This window comes from Hakea prostrata, chromosome 2 (assembly GCF_041222555.1).
Source record: "Hakea prostrata isolate BN-2017 chromosome 2, UWA_Hpros_2, whole genome shotgun sequence".
NCBI classification, from domain to species: domain Eukaryota; kingdom Viridiplantae; phylum Streptophyta; class Magnoliopsida; order Proteales; family Proteaceae; genus Hakea; species Hakea prostrata.
In genome coordinates this window covers 5,348,212-5,367,201 of record NC_142601.1, presented here as the reverse complement: position 1 = coordinate 5,367,201, position 18,990 = coordinate 5,348,212, and the positions used below count along the sequence as shown (strand labels likewise).

At 37.8% G+C, this 18,990-nt stretch overlaps 2 protein-coding genes across 2 annotated transcripts; one reads left to right on the top strand and one right to left on the bottom strand.

The window, feature by feature from the left end:
* Positions 1–8,516: 8,516 nt before the first annotated feature.
* On the top strand, positions 8,517–10,102 carry LOC149023438 (myb-related protein MYBAS1-like). The gene is made up of 3 exons (XM_089142795.1): positions 8,517–8,732; positions 8,865–8,994; positions 9,327–10,102. The coding sequence occupies exons 1-3, from the start codon at positions 8,600–8,602 to the stop codon at positions 9,907–9,909; spliced, it is 846 nt and encodes a 281-aa protein (XP_088998921.1). The 5' UTR covers positions 8,517–8,599; the 3' UTR covers positions 9,910–10,102.
* Positions 10,103–15,903: 5,801 nt separating this feature from the next.
* Positions 15,904–17,320, bottom strand: LOC149023437 (aquaporin TIP1-2). Its single transcript, XM_089142794.1, has 3 exons — positions 17,077–17,320; positions 16,726–16,976; positions 15,904–16,609 (listed from the first exon to the last, which is right to left on the bottom strand). Exons 1-3 carry the CDS (start codon positions 17,207–17,209, stop codon positions 16,235–16,237), a joined length of 759 nt encoding a protein of 252 aa, XP_088998920.1. The 5' UTR covers positions 17,210–17,320; the 3' UTR covers positions 15,904–16,234.
* Positions 17,321–18,990: the final 1,670 nt, after the last annotated feature.

Here is an 18,990-nt window from a genome sequence, read left to right as displayed (position 1 = left end):
AAACCGAAAGTGCAATGATCAAGAAGAAACAGAAACCGCTAATGATCAGAAATCGAAAGCTTAACAAATTTGGTCTCATCCAGTATCAATAGGATTTACAATGCAATTTTTTTTTTCTCTTACAACCTGCTTTGGATTCTCAAAGAGCTATTGTTTTGATTTTCATTTCAGATTTTGAGAAGATGAATGGAGAGGTAGAAAGACATCGCAGGTTTCGAGAAGATGAATGGTTTTGATTTTTAGTTCAGAGTTTATTTTTCTTTCTCAGATTTAGTAAGGACAATTTTGAAATTCAAAAAAAATAAACAGTGAATTAACAATTTTACTAACAGAATTGACTAATGTGTTTAATGAACTGAGGTGCCTGTGTTTTTTAAACATAAAGTAGGTGTGAGTGCTATTAGGCTTCTATTTTGGGGTGTCCGTTCAATTTGCCTCTTAAATATATTATCCGGAATTACTTAGATGTGAAAATTTATAATCGAATACAAATTTGTTTAATTATTCGAATTTTTGTATGATATCTGATTGAATTTAAAGTAATCGAATGATGAAAATATCCGAATATACTTTCTCGGACATTTGCTTAAGGTAAGTATTGATAGTTTAATATAATTAAATACTATAAACAAAAATCAATGAAGGAGTAATGATTTATTTTTTAAAATTAAACTTTAATTAAATTCAGATAATATCTATTGACTATCTAATAAAATCAAATAATATCCAACTCAAAATTGACATATCCAAATTTGAAAAAAATCAGATTAAATGCTCTTAAAATGAGACAAATACGAAACCAATTCAAATTTTCAACTACCCGTTTACATACTAACTTTTAAAGATATGAGTCGGATCGGCCTTCGGGGTCTAGATTCAATATGCTGATCCGCACTGGATTTGACGGGTTGGTTGTATTTTCGCCCACCCGGGTCGGCAATCCAACCAATTTGGGTTAGACGGATCGGCATTAATCATTTAAACCGGACCAGGATCCGTTTCTATTAAGGTAGATTATTTTAATGTTCGGGAGGTGAGCAGACGACATTGTTTTGGGCTTTTAGCTGCAGTGTGAAACCAGTAAGGGGCAAAATTTTGACGCTTTTGGGAGTTTGTCAAATTCACATGCAATAGATACATAAATCCAAAAAACCAAAACCTAAAATTCTCACATGTTACGTGAGGACTTTGACCATAGGGTAGTCTATACCGATTTGGGGTTTTGGCAGCTCTGGGAAGGACTTACACAGTTACATTACACTCAATTCAAGGTTCAAACTTATTTATTTTTTATCCAAAGTTCATCATGATCAGTTTTAGCCTATTTTAAGTGTATCTTCGAGAGAGCTTTTATAATATATGTGAGACATTTTCTTAATTTATAGGAAATTCTGTTGGGTTTGGGTATCTTCTATTTTGTGAGTTCATGTTTTTATGGTTTTGATTGTATTTATAATTGAAACAGGATTTTAGTCAATTACTAATATTAAAGATAAAATTGTAATTACATTGGGATTATGGTTTTAGGTTTTCCTATAAATAGTCTCTGTGATAACCTATAGACATCAATCTCCTGAAATTAATTTCTGCAAGGGATTGGGAAATCAATTCCTGTAGGGGATTGGGGAACCCATCTTGAGGATAAGGATTGGGTGTGAAAGTGGTGTGAGATTTTTCTGAAATAATGAAACTCTTTTTCTCTCTAGTGGACATAAGCATGGTTTTGCCAAACCACGTTAAATCCCTCTTGTGTGCTTTGCTTATGTTCTTCTATGTTCATAACTGTGCATTCCATTATCCCTAATAAATTCGAACTCTAACCCCCTATGTAGAAGCTCAATAACTTATTAAATATGCCGTGAATAATCCCTAATCCACACTTCAACACTAGCATGTTTTGATAATTTAGGATTCTCATTCTTATTTTATTGATAAACTAACTCTTTTAAGATGTCACTTTTGATCATGAGAATTGATCATTATTATTTTTTATTTTTATAGAAAACTAATTTATTGAAAATCAGGGCAAGGGAATATTCAACAACTTGACTACAAAGATTAAGAAGCCAAGACAAGAAAATGGGCCAGGATGTCTTACTTGCTAAAGACAATGCCCCTCATAGTTAGAGCATCGAGGGTACGTGCACAGTTAGCCTCTCTGAAAAAAAGGGACAAAGACTAACTAGGGATGAGCTGTGATAGATCTCTAATATTCTCCAGAATCGATCGATCGAACCTCCAATGGATCATCAAGACCATCACCATTAACCAGAGAAAGCAGCCCAGCTGCAAGCACTCGTACTCAAAGCACACCACACCTGAGAAAAAAATTTGCCTCAATCAATTGATCATTCACGTGGCTAGGATTCGTGATTCATGACATGGTGTTTTGATTTATTAGATGATGATGAGGAAGAAGACTAATGTAGTACTGTAACCAGAAAGCTCCAAACTCCCAGGCCCCCCATGCATGGGTCATTGGGTTGGTCCTTGCCTCCTTGGTCGGTACTGTAGTCCAACTTTTCGGCGAATCCGACATACATATATGATTCTGTGCCGGAGAATTCGTCAAGAGTCCAATATCCACATCCACTAGAGTTGTTGTCAAAGTCTAAGTCTCATCTTTTTATTTATGGGACCGCCATGGTTTGATGGTTCAAACAAAAACTTCCAATTACTCACACGTGCATTGGCCCCGTGTGTCAAGCGCTGAGTTGATCGATCTCGGTCGTCGAAATTTTGAACTTGACCATCGAGATTGAACTTCAAATGCTGGAATCCTTCATTACATGCAGAGATGCATGCGATCTGGGCTTTAATTCTCTTTGTTATGCGATTCGGTGTATCAGGAAAAGCCTAAAAGACAAGTGTATGCATGCAGTGAAGGGGGTTTCATAAACTTCCACATTTGTGTTCTCTGTTGACTGGAAGTACGTAGCTTCTACCCTAAGAAAATCAAAGTTCGTGAGAGATTCTTATGAACAATTCACCTTCACAAAGCCTGTGGACACAACAACAAGTACTCGATATACATTGTTTGTCAATTTCAAACTACTCCATGTGATGTTGCGGTCAATATATATCTGGTTTGATGACGATCTTTTAAATGTCCTTCCTACCTACAAACAGTAGATACATAGGTGAGGTGAAGTGAAGGCATCGTCTCCTTGCACATGGCAGAGAGCCAGAAGCAAAGGCAAAGGCAAAGGGAAAGTCTTCTTATTTAGTCTCATCCGGGTAAAGGGTTGTGCGCCTCTTACAATTCTTCACCGTACATTTAGGAGAGTTTGTATCACCTCCCTAACAAGTAACAAGGGAGAACAATGTGCTCTCCTAACGCTTTTGAACCACACATAGTGGTGGAACCACGGTTCGACATGTTGCTCCATGTCGCCGTGTCGGACTGTGGCAACACGGGGACTCGGGCGACATGGAGCGACATGTCACCCGATATTTTGCAGAAGAAAAATGAGACGGATGGGAGATCGTCAATCTGTCTAATTCTTCACAGAAGTTTTTGACAAGTTTTTTGAATAGGAAGAAAAGGAGGGAAGATGGTGCTTTTGTTGCAAAATGATCCTCATCATGCTTTTTGATGTGTATTTGGAAATCTAGCTTTTTCGTTTTTTTGTAGAAATTTGGAATCTTGGTTGGTTTGAGATTTTTGAGAGAGTTGGAAAAAAAGAAAGAAAATGAAGATAAAGTTGAAGGAGAGGAAGAAGATGAGGGAGGTTGAAGTTTAGACTTGCAGACTGCAGTTCGCATAACCCAGTTCGCATGGTCCCCCTCCATATCCCTCTTGAAACCGGTGGGTGGCAGGGTTCTGGACTTCTGGTTTGGGTGGAGGTGGCTCTGGCTTGGGTGCCGGAGGTGGGGGTGGAGGTGGTTCTCGCTTGGGTTCCTGAGGTGACGGCGGACTGTCGTCAAAAAAGTCGACTGTCGGCGATATATCGCCGACTTTTGGTAAAGTCCGTGTCGCCCCTCAGCGACACGGCGAAAAATCTCCCCGTGTCGGCGATAAATCGCCACCACAAGGGACCGTGGGTGGAACCTACCTTGGAATATTAAATAGTAAAATATCAGAGGTAAAAATCTTGGTGGGTCCCATGTGGCCCCGCCACCTATTATGTGGTTCAAAAGCTTCCTTAGAGCACATTGGTTTTTGCTAGGGGGAACTGATCCAGACTCTATTTAGAAGGGGGTCCGTCTCTAAGTATTGATAAAATGAACCAAAATGTGTCGTAGAGAGGCGCGAAGGGAATACAATCCTTCTACACGTCGAGGTAGAGGATTCCGACGGGTTAAGTTGGTACCTTGAGGCCTTACCGGGCTACTGATCTTGGGGTTCGAGTTCGGCCCAATGAGCCAGGGCCCACCCAAGCCCCAAAGACTAGATTTATAAGGCTTGGGCTGGGCTGGGCTGGGCTGGGCTGGGCTGGGCTGGGCTGGGCTGGGCCAGCATGGGGTTTCCAGGTCAGAGGTTGGATCAGGTTGGATGTAGGCTGAGGCCTACTGGGCTGGTCGTGGGCTGAAAATTTTTCCTCATCAGAAATGAAACAATAATGGTATTTGCTTTGAGCTCAAATTAGGGCGTTGTATGATTTCTAATTTCTTAGACTTCATTCCTCGACTACATACCAAATCCAAGATTAGTTAACTTGGTACAAATTTTATATATTTACATATTTGTATTTTGTGTCAACCACTTAACTGAATAAGACAATCACCCTAATTAAATAGGGGTATCAAATATATATTTCAACTATATAACCGAAGTGACTTATCTACTCATTATAATTGTGATTTTACACTAAAAGGGAATAGGTAAGTTCAGGAACAAAAGACAAAGAACGAGAAAGAGACAGAGAAGGAAGGAGAGGGAGGGGTCTCATAAAACTCACAAATTATTATATTTTTACTTTTTTTTGGTAGAACTCATAAATTATAGATTATGAATCCTCTTTATTGAGCTCAAACCAAATACTAAATAAATTCAAGCATTCTCTAGAGCTAAATAATAAATAATTAACAGTAAAGCATATATAATAAAAATGATTTGATGTCTTACAAACAAAGGAAAGCACTTCAAATCTTAAGACTGCATTAAATGATACTAGCTCTGGCAGTTAGCTTATTTAAATTTTGGTGCTTAAAAGAAAACAATGATTATTTTTCAGAGAAAAAAAAGAAGGTAATGTAATATTTTGGTGTGATGGGTTCTCTCTAAAATTTTACAATCTAAGCTTTAGGTTGGGGTTCAACTTCAGTGCTGGACATTTAATACGCAACACTATGCTACCAAAGGTCAAATTTCGATTTCGACCGTCCATCTCGCTTTCTACCACCTGCAAGACGGACGGTCGAAATTGAAATCTCGGTCGAAATTTTAATCTTGACCGTTAACAGCAAATGCTACACATTAAATGCACAACATTCAACTCTTGCCCTCTAGATTGAGCCCCTCCAAAATGGGTGAGAAAACAACAATACGACTTATAATTGGAAAATCTTGCATAGTTTCTAATTTTGCTTAATTATATTACATTAGTTTTAAAAACAGCCTAGACATTGTTAAGCATCCATCCAAATGTGTAGCTAGTAAACCCAAAAAGAGACTAGACATTACATATTTACATTGTTAATATCACATGGTTTCTACATTTTATATTCTTGAATAAATTATTGAATCTTGACCACCCAAATCTAAGATAATGCATTTATATAAAAATGAATAATTTCAGAGATAGAGGATCATTTCTTCCTTCAATTAGTCCTCCAAAGTCCAAACTCATTTATGGCAATATCTATTTTTGGGTAGATATTTATGGCAATATCTCATGCATGGAATTAAAAGTCAAGATAGATCACTCCAGAACACCCACCACCATGATTGTTGCTTTCCTTTTATGGGTTACTTCCACCAACCCAGATCATAAGGTCACTCAAAGGCAGGCCAGATCCAGACCCAGAGGGATTATGATGCACCCCAAATACCCACTGACTAATCCTCCCAAAGGTGCAAAACTAAAAACCAACACTGGTGGCATACAATATATTTTTGAAGATCCAAGATATACTAAACAATTTGGATACAATATTTTAACTTTGAAACTACAACTGAGTCACAATTCTATATTTTATGTAACACTACAAAGAGATAGATGAGAAAAAAGGTTTTTTAGTGGAAAACCCATCTAACACTGGTGGCATCCACGTCATGTTTAATTCATCTAATGGTTAGCTCATTCATTTTTAGTCTCTTCTCCTCTCTTTCCACTCCTTCCATCTCTGTGGGAGAAGAGATCTAAAAGCTAGAGAAACCCACCTGCTTCCTCAATCTTACTTTCCTGTTGAGGCTTGTTTTATGTTTTTTTCTCTCATTCTTTAATTTCAGTAGCAGCTCGTATATGGATGGAAACAATGCTGAAATCACAGAGACCTACAATGGGGAAAAGCCGAAGCAGATGATGCTATTCTCCACTTTGAGGTTTCTGCTTATAATAACCACCCGTGCATGCTAACCCTGATGGTATCCTTTAAAACTGTTATTCTACATAAATTAAATCATTATTTTTTGGGTAATCTCTTCAAAGTTAGTGATAAAGATAATCATTGACAAATAATAAAGAGTTAATTAGTTTGTTGAGATCGTATGTAATGCTAAATTGTTTCTGACCTTTCATTCTTAACAACTGGTTAATTCCCATGCCCACTGTTTTGGAAATCTGGATTTTAACTTCACAAGAATTAATTCTGAATCATCGATGGCTGCCAGCCAATGCAGCTGCTTCTCCCATGCCTTAAATCCTCTATGATGTTGCGTATATTAATTAACTCTGTCCATTGTATAAACGTGGTTGTTAATACTAATGTTGAGATCATGTACCTTAATTAATTCAAATGCAATGAATTTAGACATAGGAGGTGTCTCTTTGCGTGTTGATCCCGTTATATATCATATTTAATAATGACCGATCCTACACTGATCTCACCTGTTGCAAACCGATTCAAACTTTACTGTTCAACCCCACAAGGCCACCAAGGTTGCCAATGCCACCATTGTATTTAATATGATACAACACATAAGTACAAATCTATTAACCTACAAAATTAGGGTTAAAGTACTAATAATAAATGATCACTTCTCTTCTCTCATTCATTTGAATATATGAAGAACATCCAACCGACTTCCATTAAGTTAACACAAAATCTTTTTCAAACTTCAAATTAAGTACTGTTCCCTTTATGTTCTTGGGGTTTCTGTTTGTTTACTCTCTTTAACTCTTCTATCTTTAGCACAAAAGGAAGAAACGAGCAGCATGGGAAGTGCATTCTCTAATATCTTTGGCCACTAATGCATGGTGGTCTCCAACGTTCTACTTAAATAATTTCCTTTTTCCTAAAGAAACGATGTTCTTTATTTTCTTCGAGCATCCATGAAACTGCCCAGGACTTAATCTAGTACTGATCAAAAAGAAAAATTAACCAATCTAGGGTTACGAAAGAACTAGGATGTCGATTAAACAGGAAGCTAGCAAGCTACTACATATTCATGCATGCAGAAGAAAATCGGGGGAAAAGAAATCTCTATCTGTGTGTATTCCCCCGCGTATGTAATTTCCATTTGTTTTCTGCATCAATTTTGTTCATTATTTTCCTACTGTAGCAAAGGATATGTTTGAGTTCGAATATTTCAAGAACCCATATCAACAAGACTCAAAACAAGAAAATGATAAGAGTTGTTTTAAATTTCAAATTGAAGAGAGTTGTGTACCTACGATATAGTGTCTCTAGCTTGTTAGGGTAAAGGTTCACTAAATTCAAGTATAACCGATCCCTAGATCTAGAAGCTGGTCAATCTAGGACTCCCAATAATTATTTTATAAGAGATGTACTATTCAATCAGTAAACGCTGAGAAAGCTCATTCAATAGAGGACGTCATAGGTTGCACACTGCATCCGAACCATTCTAATCCTATTTCATCTCTATCATCTTCTTCTCTTGTATTTTCCTCTCAAACCCTAACTTAACACTATGTGACTAGCATGTGATGATAGAGCTTATGTCAAATATAAGGAATATTGGACATCAAAAGATGGTTCTATCACCACCAACCATACATGATGATTTGGCTTCAGTGCTGCGCAATAACTGAGCTGCAAATGGTCCAGATCTAAAATGGAGATCTACGACCACCCATTTTGTTTCTTCTTTTTATTTTTATTGAGTTTTAGTGGTGTAGTTCAAAAAGTGGGGGGAAAAAAATCAAAAGGGATGGTTGAGATTCAATCTGGACTAACACTTTAGATTTAGAGCATTCGCACCTCAGCAGCATTGAAATAATTTTTCATGGATGGTGGATACAAAGTCACTATAATGATAACAATAATAATTAAGATCCGTACTATTAGTTAATTATATTTTCGAAAACCAAATGGCTTGTCCCCAGTGAGAATCACGAGATTGTATAAATAGAGGCATCTTAAGCTTCGTGGGTGAAAGCAAGTTAGATCATCAGTGTGATCAGTTCAAGAGCTTCAGCAACTCTCAGACAGGTGCAAGTGGGACTGTGACCAGAGAGAGTGAGAGAGAAGCAATATGATGAAGAAGATGATGGTTGCTGCAGAGGAAACTCGAAAGGGACCATGGACAGAGCAAGAAGATGTTCAACTGATGTGCTTCGTGCGCTTATTTGGAGAACGTCGATGGGATTTCATAGCCAAGTTTTCAGGTTCGATGGTGGAGGGATAATACAATAAATGTACAACTGCAACTACTACGTACTTGATAAGCTTAGGTAAGCTTATTTAGAGAGGGGGGGTTGGGGGGTTACCATTAACCACCTAAGCTCCTTTTTTTGTAGGTCTCAACAGAACTGGGAAGAGCTGTAGATTACGTTGGGTTAATTACTTGCACCCAGGCCTAAAACGTGGAAGAATGACTCCTCAGGAAGAACGTCTCGTGCTTGAACTCCACTCTCGCTGGGGAAATAGGTTTGATATATGTTGAATTATCTCCGGAGAATATTTCTCTCTCGCTTCTTGCAGTATTTGTATATGGGTTTGCTAGTTGTTGTTAGAGATTTAAGCACAAGGTTTACTTAAAGCATTACATAGAGTATCTAGTTTTGAATACTCAGACCATTGCTTCCAACTAGTATTCATAGAAAATGCTAGGTTCCATGATTAATTAATCTCCCATAAGGTTTATTATACCACTGCTCAGATGACCTATATATATATTAGAAGATAGTTAAGTATAACTCAAATTCCTCAACAGTTGTAATTAATTAATCTTGTTTTTACTTAAAATTGTGCACTTGCAGATGGTCAAGGATTGCTCGAAGATTACCAGGCCGAACTGATAATGAGATAAAGAATTATTGGAGGACACATATGAGGAAGAAAGCACAAGAGAGGAAAAGGGCTCTGTCACCATCTTCAGCCTCTTCTTCTAATTCTGTACAAGATAGTACTACTTCAGGGGTTTCTCTCCCTGGAAGCCAGATGATCATAGAAGAAAGCTTACCGATCAATGATGACAAAGATAGTAGCATTACTGACTATTTGGTTGTGAGTACAGGAGATCATCATATTGAGGAAGGAGTTGCACAAGGGTATTACTACTCCATGGATCAAATATGGAAGGAAATTGCCTTAATGGAAGAAGATGTTATCAGCAGCAGTAGTAGTACTGAACCAATTTATTTTGGAAATGAAGGTGGCAACGAAGATGCAGCTTATACTTTCTTAACTCCTATTCCGATGGCTCCACCTCCTCCTCCTTCTTGGAATAACTATTGTTCAGATTCACCATGGAAAATGGTTGATCATGAAGACATCAAGATGCCCTTTCCCACCATGGGAGGTTACTTTGTTTCTGACTATGGTAATGGGATAGAATACTGAACCATAACATCAGGCAGTAAAAAATAAGTTTATAGCTATTCCTTGTTTATAGCTGTTCTACCCGTTAATATAATATAAATGAACTCTAACTTCTTAGTATGACATTTCACTTCATGTAATCTATAGTGTTCTCTGTGTATGGAAACTCATCAGTTTGTCACTCATCTCTTGTCTTCCAAGTGTCACTATGTTGTATTCATAGTATATACTTTGTGCAGAATCCTACAGAGCTTTAGAGAGAGGGAGAGAGAGAGAGGATCCATAAAACCAGAGAATCCAAAGATCCAAAAACATTAATCTATAGTATAGTTGGTCCAATGGACAGGCAACCAATTGAAATGATTCTGTTAATGATTGTATAATTGTATGTGGCTGTCCAAACATGAAAAAGGTCATCAGGACAGTATCTATTTTCTCATGGAAATTGTAAAACTAGCTTTTCCTCTCCCAAGGGGAAAGGCAAAGACATGGTTGGTTCACTAAGTCACTACAAAGTCCAAGTCAAGGACTTATAATAACACCTAAGAAAAGGAAAATTCTCCGATTGAAGAGTGGGGAAGTGCAACACCAGCAAAAGCTAAGCCACACTTTTAGAATACCTGGGCATTTTGAGTGTTTAAACTATTAATCTCTGAACCGTGTAATAAGCTAAGCAATGCTTCACAACTGTTAAGTAATGAAATCAGTCAGTCATTTTCATATTTTCCATAAATATGTCTCTGTAATTAGATTAATTGCAAGAAATTCATCATATAAATATGAGTCTGAATCCTTATCCATGAGGATAGAGAATTATATTATTTTCACATTCGTTCATCACACATTTAAGGAGTCTACTTTTGAGCACTAATAAGGTGGACATGTGAACTCTCCTTCTAAATGCGTGGTAAAGGAGTGTGAGAATAGTGCATTTCTTTACCCTCACGTCCGATAAAAGATCTAGACTAACATCATTTAAGCATACGTGAAACATACATGTATGAATAAGTTATTTAGCCTCAACCCAAAAGACCTTGTGTGGCTTTTTATCTTTTTTTATTTTTTTTTTTTTTTTTTTTTAATTTTGTTAATGAACTTTCTTAATTTTTTTGTTGGAGGTGGGGGGATGTATTACCTACGCCACTTATATTCCAAACTGATCTAAAGGGGATTAATCAAGTTTGGTGTGCATGGAGCATGCAACAAGCTTGGCTACATTTAAATTTCTTGAGGGTGGGGGTAGTTGGGGGTGTTGAACACAATATTATCCATTACTATTTGATGAGGATTCATAATGGAAATCAACAGGAATGCCACAATTTGATTTGCATTGCATGGAGCATGCAACAAAGCTTGGCTGCATATATATTTTGAATTCTTGAGGGGAGGGGTTGGTGTTAGGGTAGTTAAACACAATTTTTTCCAATGGAGAGCAAGAAATAACAGTTAAAACATTTATATGGAAGAAAGCATGTAGAAATTTCTCTCCAATGGAGAAGATGATATTGGCTTTCAGTATGATAAGGTCCAGATCAATTCAACTAGTGGTTCCAGTGCTAACACACTTATCACCACTGGTATTTAAAGCACCTTAAAGAGATAAGAATGAGAAAGATAGTGTGTGGTTGTCAATTTCCAGTGATAGCAAACGAAAAGAATTACTATATAGTGATAGAGTCCAGTACTTAGAAAAGAATCTGATAGCAGGCCAGTTTACTCCTTAATATAAATTAAAATCTATTCATATACAACGGCTAATGCTCATTATTTTGAGCAATCAAAGACCATAGAAACCCATAGAACTGTTTGCCAAAAGTAAAAATCCATAAAACTCGTTGTCATGACCTGATCAGTGATGGGAAACCTGTACTTCTTAGGTGTCATATTTATAATATGGCTCATGTCATGGATAGAAAGTCTTTCGTGCTGTAAGGGTAAAAATAAATGAAAAACAATATTATCTTGGCAGCCCTAGAGATCATCCTACTCCAATAATCCTCGGCCACTGATATATATATAGTAATATTCAACTCTAACCATACATTGCAGTTGCATAGATAGGTGGACTTTTACTTCAAAAGTTTTTTCATCTTTGCTAATGAGTTTCAAATGAGGATGATGAGGCCAGAGAGTAATTTAAGTTCCTGATAAAAATACCAAACTCACCAATAAAATAGAAATGCTCGGTGGGACAAAGATACTGACAAGATTCATGAACAAGAAAATATCATAGTTTCGAAAGGTAAGCCATCATCAGAAAGATGCCCAGTTGTGATAGCAAAGTAATGTAAGAAATACACAAGGCAAGATTTACATGGTTCAATTCACCCAAAGTAATGTTCGCAGCCAAGCATATATCATAGTTTTTCATTATGAAGAAAAAGAATAATGGACACAACTTTGGCTGCTTTTCTACCCCTCTCAACTATTTAAGAGACTGTAGATATAGAAACGGGTTAAAACCCAACTTCAAGGAAAACAACTAAAATCTCCCAAAACCAAAAATGTTCAAAACAGCAAGATAGCACCTCAAAAAAAGTTTGGGACCAACAAATCAGTCCATCATTTTCAAGAGCTAGCTTGAAATTCTGAACAAGATCCATGCCTATACAACGATTCAGACTTGTTTAGGCCCCAATCCCTTAACATTTCTCATGGTAAAAATTGTACTCCACTCTCCACAACAGAGTGGGCAGTTGTTTTGCTTGTTTTTTTCTATTTTCTGAGGATTGTAAACTTGCCATATATATTGTTTGGGCAATGTCATGCATTTCTCTGTATGTTTCTGCTTCTTCTTCTTCCTCCTCTGTCTCTTTCAAAACATATTATTCTTAAACGTAACCTCAGAAAACAAGACAAATTCCAAAAAACTCATACTAGCAAGTTGAAAATTACGGTCTTGGAAATGTTTGTGCGTTACAATGCTCAATCAAACCAATTGTAGAAAGAAACTCGTTCTTGAGAAAAGTGATGACTTAGTGTCACTGCCATTATAGAACACAGTAGAAGAAGGAAGCCTATTAGATAGCTCAATTGAAAATAATTGAGTTCTTACAGGGCCTACCTGGTTAAGGACAAAGGTTTCATAGTTCTAGAACGCGAGTTGCCCACCATGTCATTTGACTTATTTGGTCCTGCTGCTCCTACATCATCAGTTGATAAGTTTTGCAGGTCATTATTGTCATCATTATAAAAAGATAAACGATTAGTGCATGCAAATCCAAGATAAGGATTTCCAGGCCACAATTCACATTAAAAAAAAAGAGAGCAAAGAGGATTGAGATTTGAGAAGTTATGACTTATCTCAGAACAACAAAAACCTGAGTGTCGGCTTTATATCCAACACTCCTTCCTATACCTAATTTTTTGGATTGTTTATGACTTTTAAGGTTTAGGATTGATGTTGAGATATTTGAATTACACCTAACTTATGTTTCAAGATAGACCGTCATATTGGTTATGATTTTATGGTGTACGTGATACACGTGAAAGTCTATAAAACCTAGCGTTGTCTATAAATACTGATTCAAAGTAATGTTCTAAACATTCTAAACTAGGTACTTAGAACGTAATGATGTCTTCCATGAAATAACATTTCATCAAATTATCATGAGGTACTTGAATTGCCACTTTCTTCAAAGATCAATCTTCTGTTATCTTCTTTTAAGTTACATTCCACTAAACTAATTCCCCATTGAGGTACTTGGATCATCACTTTCTACAAAGATATCAAGTCATGGCTTGTTTTGACTAAATTAAAGCAATTTCAAGTTCCTCACATTATTACTGAAAGCAACTTCCACAGATTGTGACCCAAACCTGGAAGCATTTCCAGGAATTAGTACATCTACAATACGGATATTAGAATATCCTTATATGAGAATAGGAATGAGCATATTTCATCAGATGACCCACCCACCCAATCATTCATTAATTCTATTTTTGGATTCCATTTGGATAATTTTATATATCAGTTGGCCTCACAAACCTAAAAACCCAAATTCCAATTGGCATATTTTAAGTTGATCATTGGCTGCAGTGGTGACAAGTGACAAGTGACAAGCATGTTTTTGTTTTTCTGCAATCTTTACCAGTTTTCCTTTTTGATTTTTCTGAACCACATTCTTGTCATAATTGTGGGTACTTGAGCACTTCTTACATACTAAATTTCATAAAATATAATTGTTGATGCAAAATCTTGTTCGACTGCACAGACAAGTGAACCTGCAAAAAAGTGCTCGACTGAGTTGGTCGAATAATGCCTCCGACAATCTATTTAGTTGAATTCCAATCTTTGAATGAAGAAAGCAGGTTGCTAAAAGCAGATACTAGTTGGTATGGTTCTAAAGCATACTTGTCCATTGGTGAGTATGGGTATTTATAGTTTAGGAGATGTTACCTTGGTTATGCAGTGACTGAGTTCGATCTGAACTCTATAATTGCTCTTTTACTTGTAGGAGGAAGAATTGAGTCTTATTCATTTAAGAGAAAGGTTGAGCCACATATTGTTTGTAATATCTCTGCAGCTATCCACTGTGAGTCCAAACGGACTCTAAAGAGCAATTCATCCTTCCGGAATTGATTAGGATTCTCATCTAATTTTAAGGTGGTAAGCTACAACTTAGAATGCAGTCATTATTGAGCATGAATTCCTTGGTTCGCTCATGGTCCAAGGTCCAACCAGAACTTGGTCAAACCAAATTGGACCTGGTCGGTCTCTATCAACTCAATCCAACGGAATTTGCCAATATCAATAACTATTGTGATGAGATCATAATAAAAAAAAAAATAAACAACCTTAGATTAGAAATAAGATGCCATGTAATATGAATCACTAAAACACTAGCAGGCAATTTTGAAGAAAAAAACTAGAGTGGTTAGCCATTACAAATTGAAAAATCAAAAACACAGAAAAAAAAAGTAAGAGAAGACTTCCAGATTTGAGAATTGAATAGCCTAGTCATGTAAACACGATTGTCTTTCTCACTCAGTTTTGGATTTCCCAAGGCCTTCAGGGCAGATCAGCCATGCAGCTCTAGGAAGAAAAATGAAATCTTGAGAGACATGCATTAAAAGAGTGAAGGTTTATGATAATCTGATTTTGATACAGGCCTACCCGGGTGGAAAGGATCTATATGATGCAGGCCTAAAGACCTACTACATCTGCAAAAAGAAGCCCAGATTGCTCTCAAGATTAGGCCCATGGGTTTCATGCATGCATTCTGGAAGATTCACACACAGCAAGACAACACTTGGATCCATATAGATGACTCTAAGAAGCTCTATCCAATGAGCTGAGGATCCTCTACCCGTCAGGATAGAAGTTTGTACTCTTCTTACACTTCTTCACTACATGTTGAGGATGAGTCCTACTTTTGAGTACTGAAAAATTAAATCAGAGGTGGGACCACTAGTGAATCCATGTGGGTCCTACGACTAATATGCAGTGAAGAGGTATGAAGGGGAGTATAGACTTCTAACTTGATAGGTAGAACCATACATAGAGGATCTAGACTCGCACTAAAAGTCCTTCATCTATTCATTCTTATAATTAAGTCGGGGAAAGTTGATGCAGGCCTAGAAAACCAACATCTGGAAGAAGAAAGCCCAAATGGGGCTCTTAAGATGTGACCCAACAGTATGACAAAGTAATAGTAGCATACAAAAATGTAAGACTATTCATGAGTCAGGGCTTTAACTAGAGCTCCACCATTTAGAGGTTAGGCTAGTGTTTTAATCTGAATACATGAATCGACTTAATTTCCAAGTGCCACGGCTAGCTGTTTGTATAGTCATCATATTCATATGTACCCTGATCATTTCTGAATTATTGTTTATGAGCTTTTCTGGTCTCTCTAAGTTTCCTGACCTAAGTGCCTTAAGATTGATCTGGTTGCTTGGTGGTTAAAGTCCAAGAAGCATCGGGTCCATGGTACTTCAAATCCTAGGTGCATGACTTGAAGGTTCTTAAAGGTTCTTAGTATCAGCTGTAACTGAGACCATTAAGCTTGTTGAAGGTTGTAACATTCACAACCAATTAATTTTGTTGCCTAAAATTGAAATGGAAGAACCATCAAGCTTTACAGCAACAATGAACCCTTAACAAGTAGAAGAAATCCAAAAATAGAAGCCAACTTGGACAAATCACATAGTGGAAAGAAAGAAACCCAATTGCACAATCTTAGTCCAGCCCAGCCCAGCCCAACACTAGAACCACTACACTCATCCTCTTCCCCCCCAGAAATAAGAGGGAAGGAGGGAGATGTAGAGAGAGAGAGAGAAACAGAGACAGAAAAAGAAAGACCTACTACAACTTGATCTGATTGAATGATTTGATTACAGATTCTTAATAATCAGCGGTGGGGAGTTGCTCATGAGTGTTGCTGCCAATGAAGATGTTGTCATAGATGAGAGCAGCAGTTCCAGCACCAATTAGTGGTCCAACCCAGTAGACCCAGTGACTGGTCCATGTCCAACTGACCACGGCCGGTCCAAAGGAAACTGCTGGGTTCATGGATGCACCATCGAAGGCCCCACCGGCTAAGATGTTGGCACCCACAATGAAACCAATGGCAAGAGGAGCGATGGTTCCCACGTCTCCCTTCTTGGGATCCATTGCAGTTGCGTAAACTGTGTAGACCAACCCGAAGGTCATCACGATCTCGAACACCAGAGCATTCCACACGCTCACATCAGTTGATAGAGAGAATGCCGAAGTTGTCTGCACAAGATAAAGATCCAACGTTTAATTAATGGAACACAATTTGGTCATGTATTATGAGATTGGTCAAAGCTAGGGCTTGATTTAGGACTAGCTGAAGTAGAATGAAAACTTACCAATCCACCAGTGGCGAACTTAAGAAGCAAGCAAGCTGCGGTGGAGCCAAGCAACTGTGCGATCCAGTACAAGATTCCTCTCAACAGTGTAATACGTCCACCGATGAAAGCTCCAAAGGTCACAGCTGGGTTAACATGTCCACCTGAAATGTTAGCTCCCACAGACACTGCAACAAACAGTCCAAAGGCATGAGCTAAAGAAGCCTGAACAAGGCCGGCCGGCGTTGTTGATCCGTCGCTCGTGAGCTTGTCTGACAAAATACAACAAACCCAACAACATAGTTAGATCACGACTACTAATAAGACTGAAATAACGAACTGGGTAGTGATCGAGGCAGTTGAAGGTCTTACTGAAAGCCATGCCAGAGCCTTCGCCGGCGAAGACGAAGATAAGCATGGAGAAGAACTCTGCAAGTGCAGCCTTGAGTGCATCAGGTTGGCTGGCCTCTCCGGGGGATCCAAATGCAATTCTTGTAATAGGCATTTTCAAAGCTTCAATGGAAACTACTTCTCTTCAAAATTTTGGAAGCTTTGAGTGCCTAAAGCTTTTTCTTTCTTCTTCTTCTTCTTAATTTGTGTGTGATGTTGATCAGGAGTCTAGTTATATATACACAGGCACACAGCTAAAGAGATGACCGCGGAAGCGGTCCAACCGGTTCTGGTTCAGCAAATGAGACCAGAAACTTCAGGAACGAACGAAAGGCAGGTGAAAGTTTTCTTAAATTACGGAAAAGACATCTCACGCTGTCGGGCTCTAGACAGCTAATGGCCGGAGCCTCCAGTTTGTTCTAATGCTGACACGTGTCAGGCTGGAGTTGATGGAATGTATGGTCCTACGTCGTTGCGATGATAGCAATCATCATGATGGGGACGTGTTCGTGCACTTTGCCAGTTAAAAAAATCGGCGATTTTTTAAAAGTTATCGCCGACCAAGTGACGTGGTGAGCGGGTCCCAGAGTTTTGTACCACTTGATAGTTTTAAAACTCGAAAATCACGTGGCCGGTCGAAAGGGTTGGAAATGGACCAACGGTTGGCCGACTTGTTGACATTTGGACTTTTGTGTCCCTTATAGATTTATAGATTAGATTTTGGATTCTACTTACCGACCATTTTGGCAAGAAATATTTTCCAAATATATTTTTAAAATTAGTAGGGCCCAATTTTGAACCCTCGAGTGAACCACGGTTGATAGCTGCTGATTTGGCTTCAGACTTATTCAGAAAAGAGAGAAGTGATTGCGAGTCGACTCTCGTGGTTTTAGGCAGCTAGCTGTCTCTGAAGATTAAGTTAAATTAAAAGATAATATCATCTTTTGATATTCAAGCTGAAAAAGCTTAATGAATATAATAAGGAGTAAATGAGTAATACCATTAAATGTGATAGGAAAGAAATGTTTATAGTAGAACTTGACTCTTATCTTTGGTGTAGTTGGATCATCTAGCTGGTATGGATCTTCTCATTGGTTGACATGTCCTGCTTGGGAATCAACCATTCTAACCAATCAGTCCCAAATACTACGGCAGGGGGGGAATGTAATATAACAATTTGGTCTACGCAACTGACAATTTGTGAAGTGCCAATGCAAAAAGGATGTGAAAGCAAGTCAATGTATCTTTTGACATGTACAACCTTGTGGCTCTAGGGGATACAGGGATCTCTTAAGCAAACAAGTCAAAGAAACCTTAGGTAAACACTTTACCTTGCCTACTTCTTAGGGTCTAGAGTTGAGTTTGAGTTTATGCATCTTCCTCTCGAGAACAATGATCAAACTTGGGGCAGACTTGAATGCTGCACATTAAATGCACAACACCTCTGCTGCTAACGGTGTCAATATCGAAATCAATGCATTGCACTAAAATTTAACCCATCAAACCCCCTGGCCTCGAGCATGTCTGGTCTTCAGCTTGTGGTCAGCAGTCATCTATGCTATAGCAAAATCTTCACTGGGTCAAACCCCCGGTTTACTAATAGTTGATCCATCATTTGGTTGGGGACCAAACTGTCATAGTTCGTGCAAAATAGCACAATAAAAAATTTATTAATAAAAATGAAAAAAAAATTCTCCGAATTCTAAAGTGAGGAATTGCCTTTCATGCGCATAGTAATTAAAAAGTCATATTAATGATTTCTCTAACTAGCTAGCCAAGCCTCTAGGGGATAGATGGTATGGTATACATTTACCTTTTGTTGTCCTCTTAATTGGAAGCATTACATTTTGAACCACGAGAAATACCTTTATAGAGGTATTCAATTCTCTTTATATC

What these genes read in the sequence shown, in the direction of transcription:
- LOC149023437 (XM_089142794.1), bottom strand. Translation starts at nt 17,209, where the DNA reads ATGCCTATTACAAGAATTGCATTTGGATCCCCCGGAGAGGCCAGCCAA. An exon ending in AGGCTCTGGCATGGCTTTCA is followed by an intron (nt 16,977 to 17,076) that starts GTAAGACCTTCA and finishes GTATTTTGTCAG; the next exon opens with ACAAGCTCACGAGCGACGGA. An exon ending in AGTTCGCCACTGGTGGATTG is followed by an intron (nt 16,610 to 16,725) that starts GTAAGTTTTCAT and finishes TATCTTGTGCAG; the next exon opens with ACAACTTCGGCATTCTCTCT.
- LOC149023438 (XM_089142795.1), top strand. Translation starts at nt 8,600, where the DNA reads ATGATGAAGAAGATGATGGTTGCTGCAGAGGAAACTCGAAAGGGACCA. An exon ending in TTTCATAGCCAAGTTTTCAG is followed by an intron (nt 8,733 to 8,864) that starts GTTCGATGGTGG and finishes CTTTTTTTGTAG; the next exon opens with GTCTCAACAGAACTGGGAAG. An exon ending in CACTCTCGCTGGGGAAATAG is followed by an intron (nt 8,995 to 9,326) that starts GTTTGATATATG and finishes GTGCACTTGCAG; the next exon opens with ATGGTCAAGGATTGCTCGAA.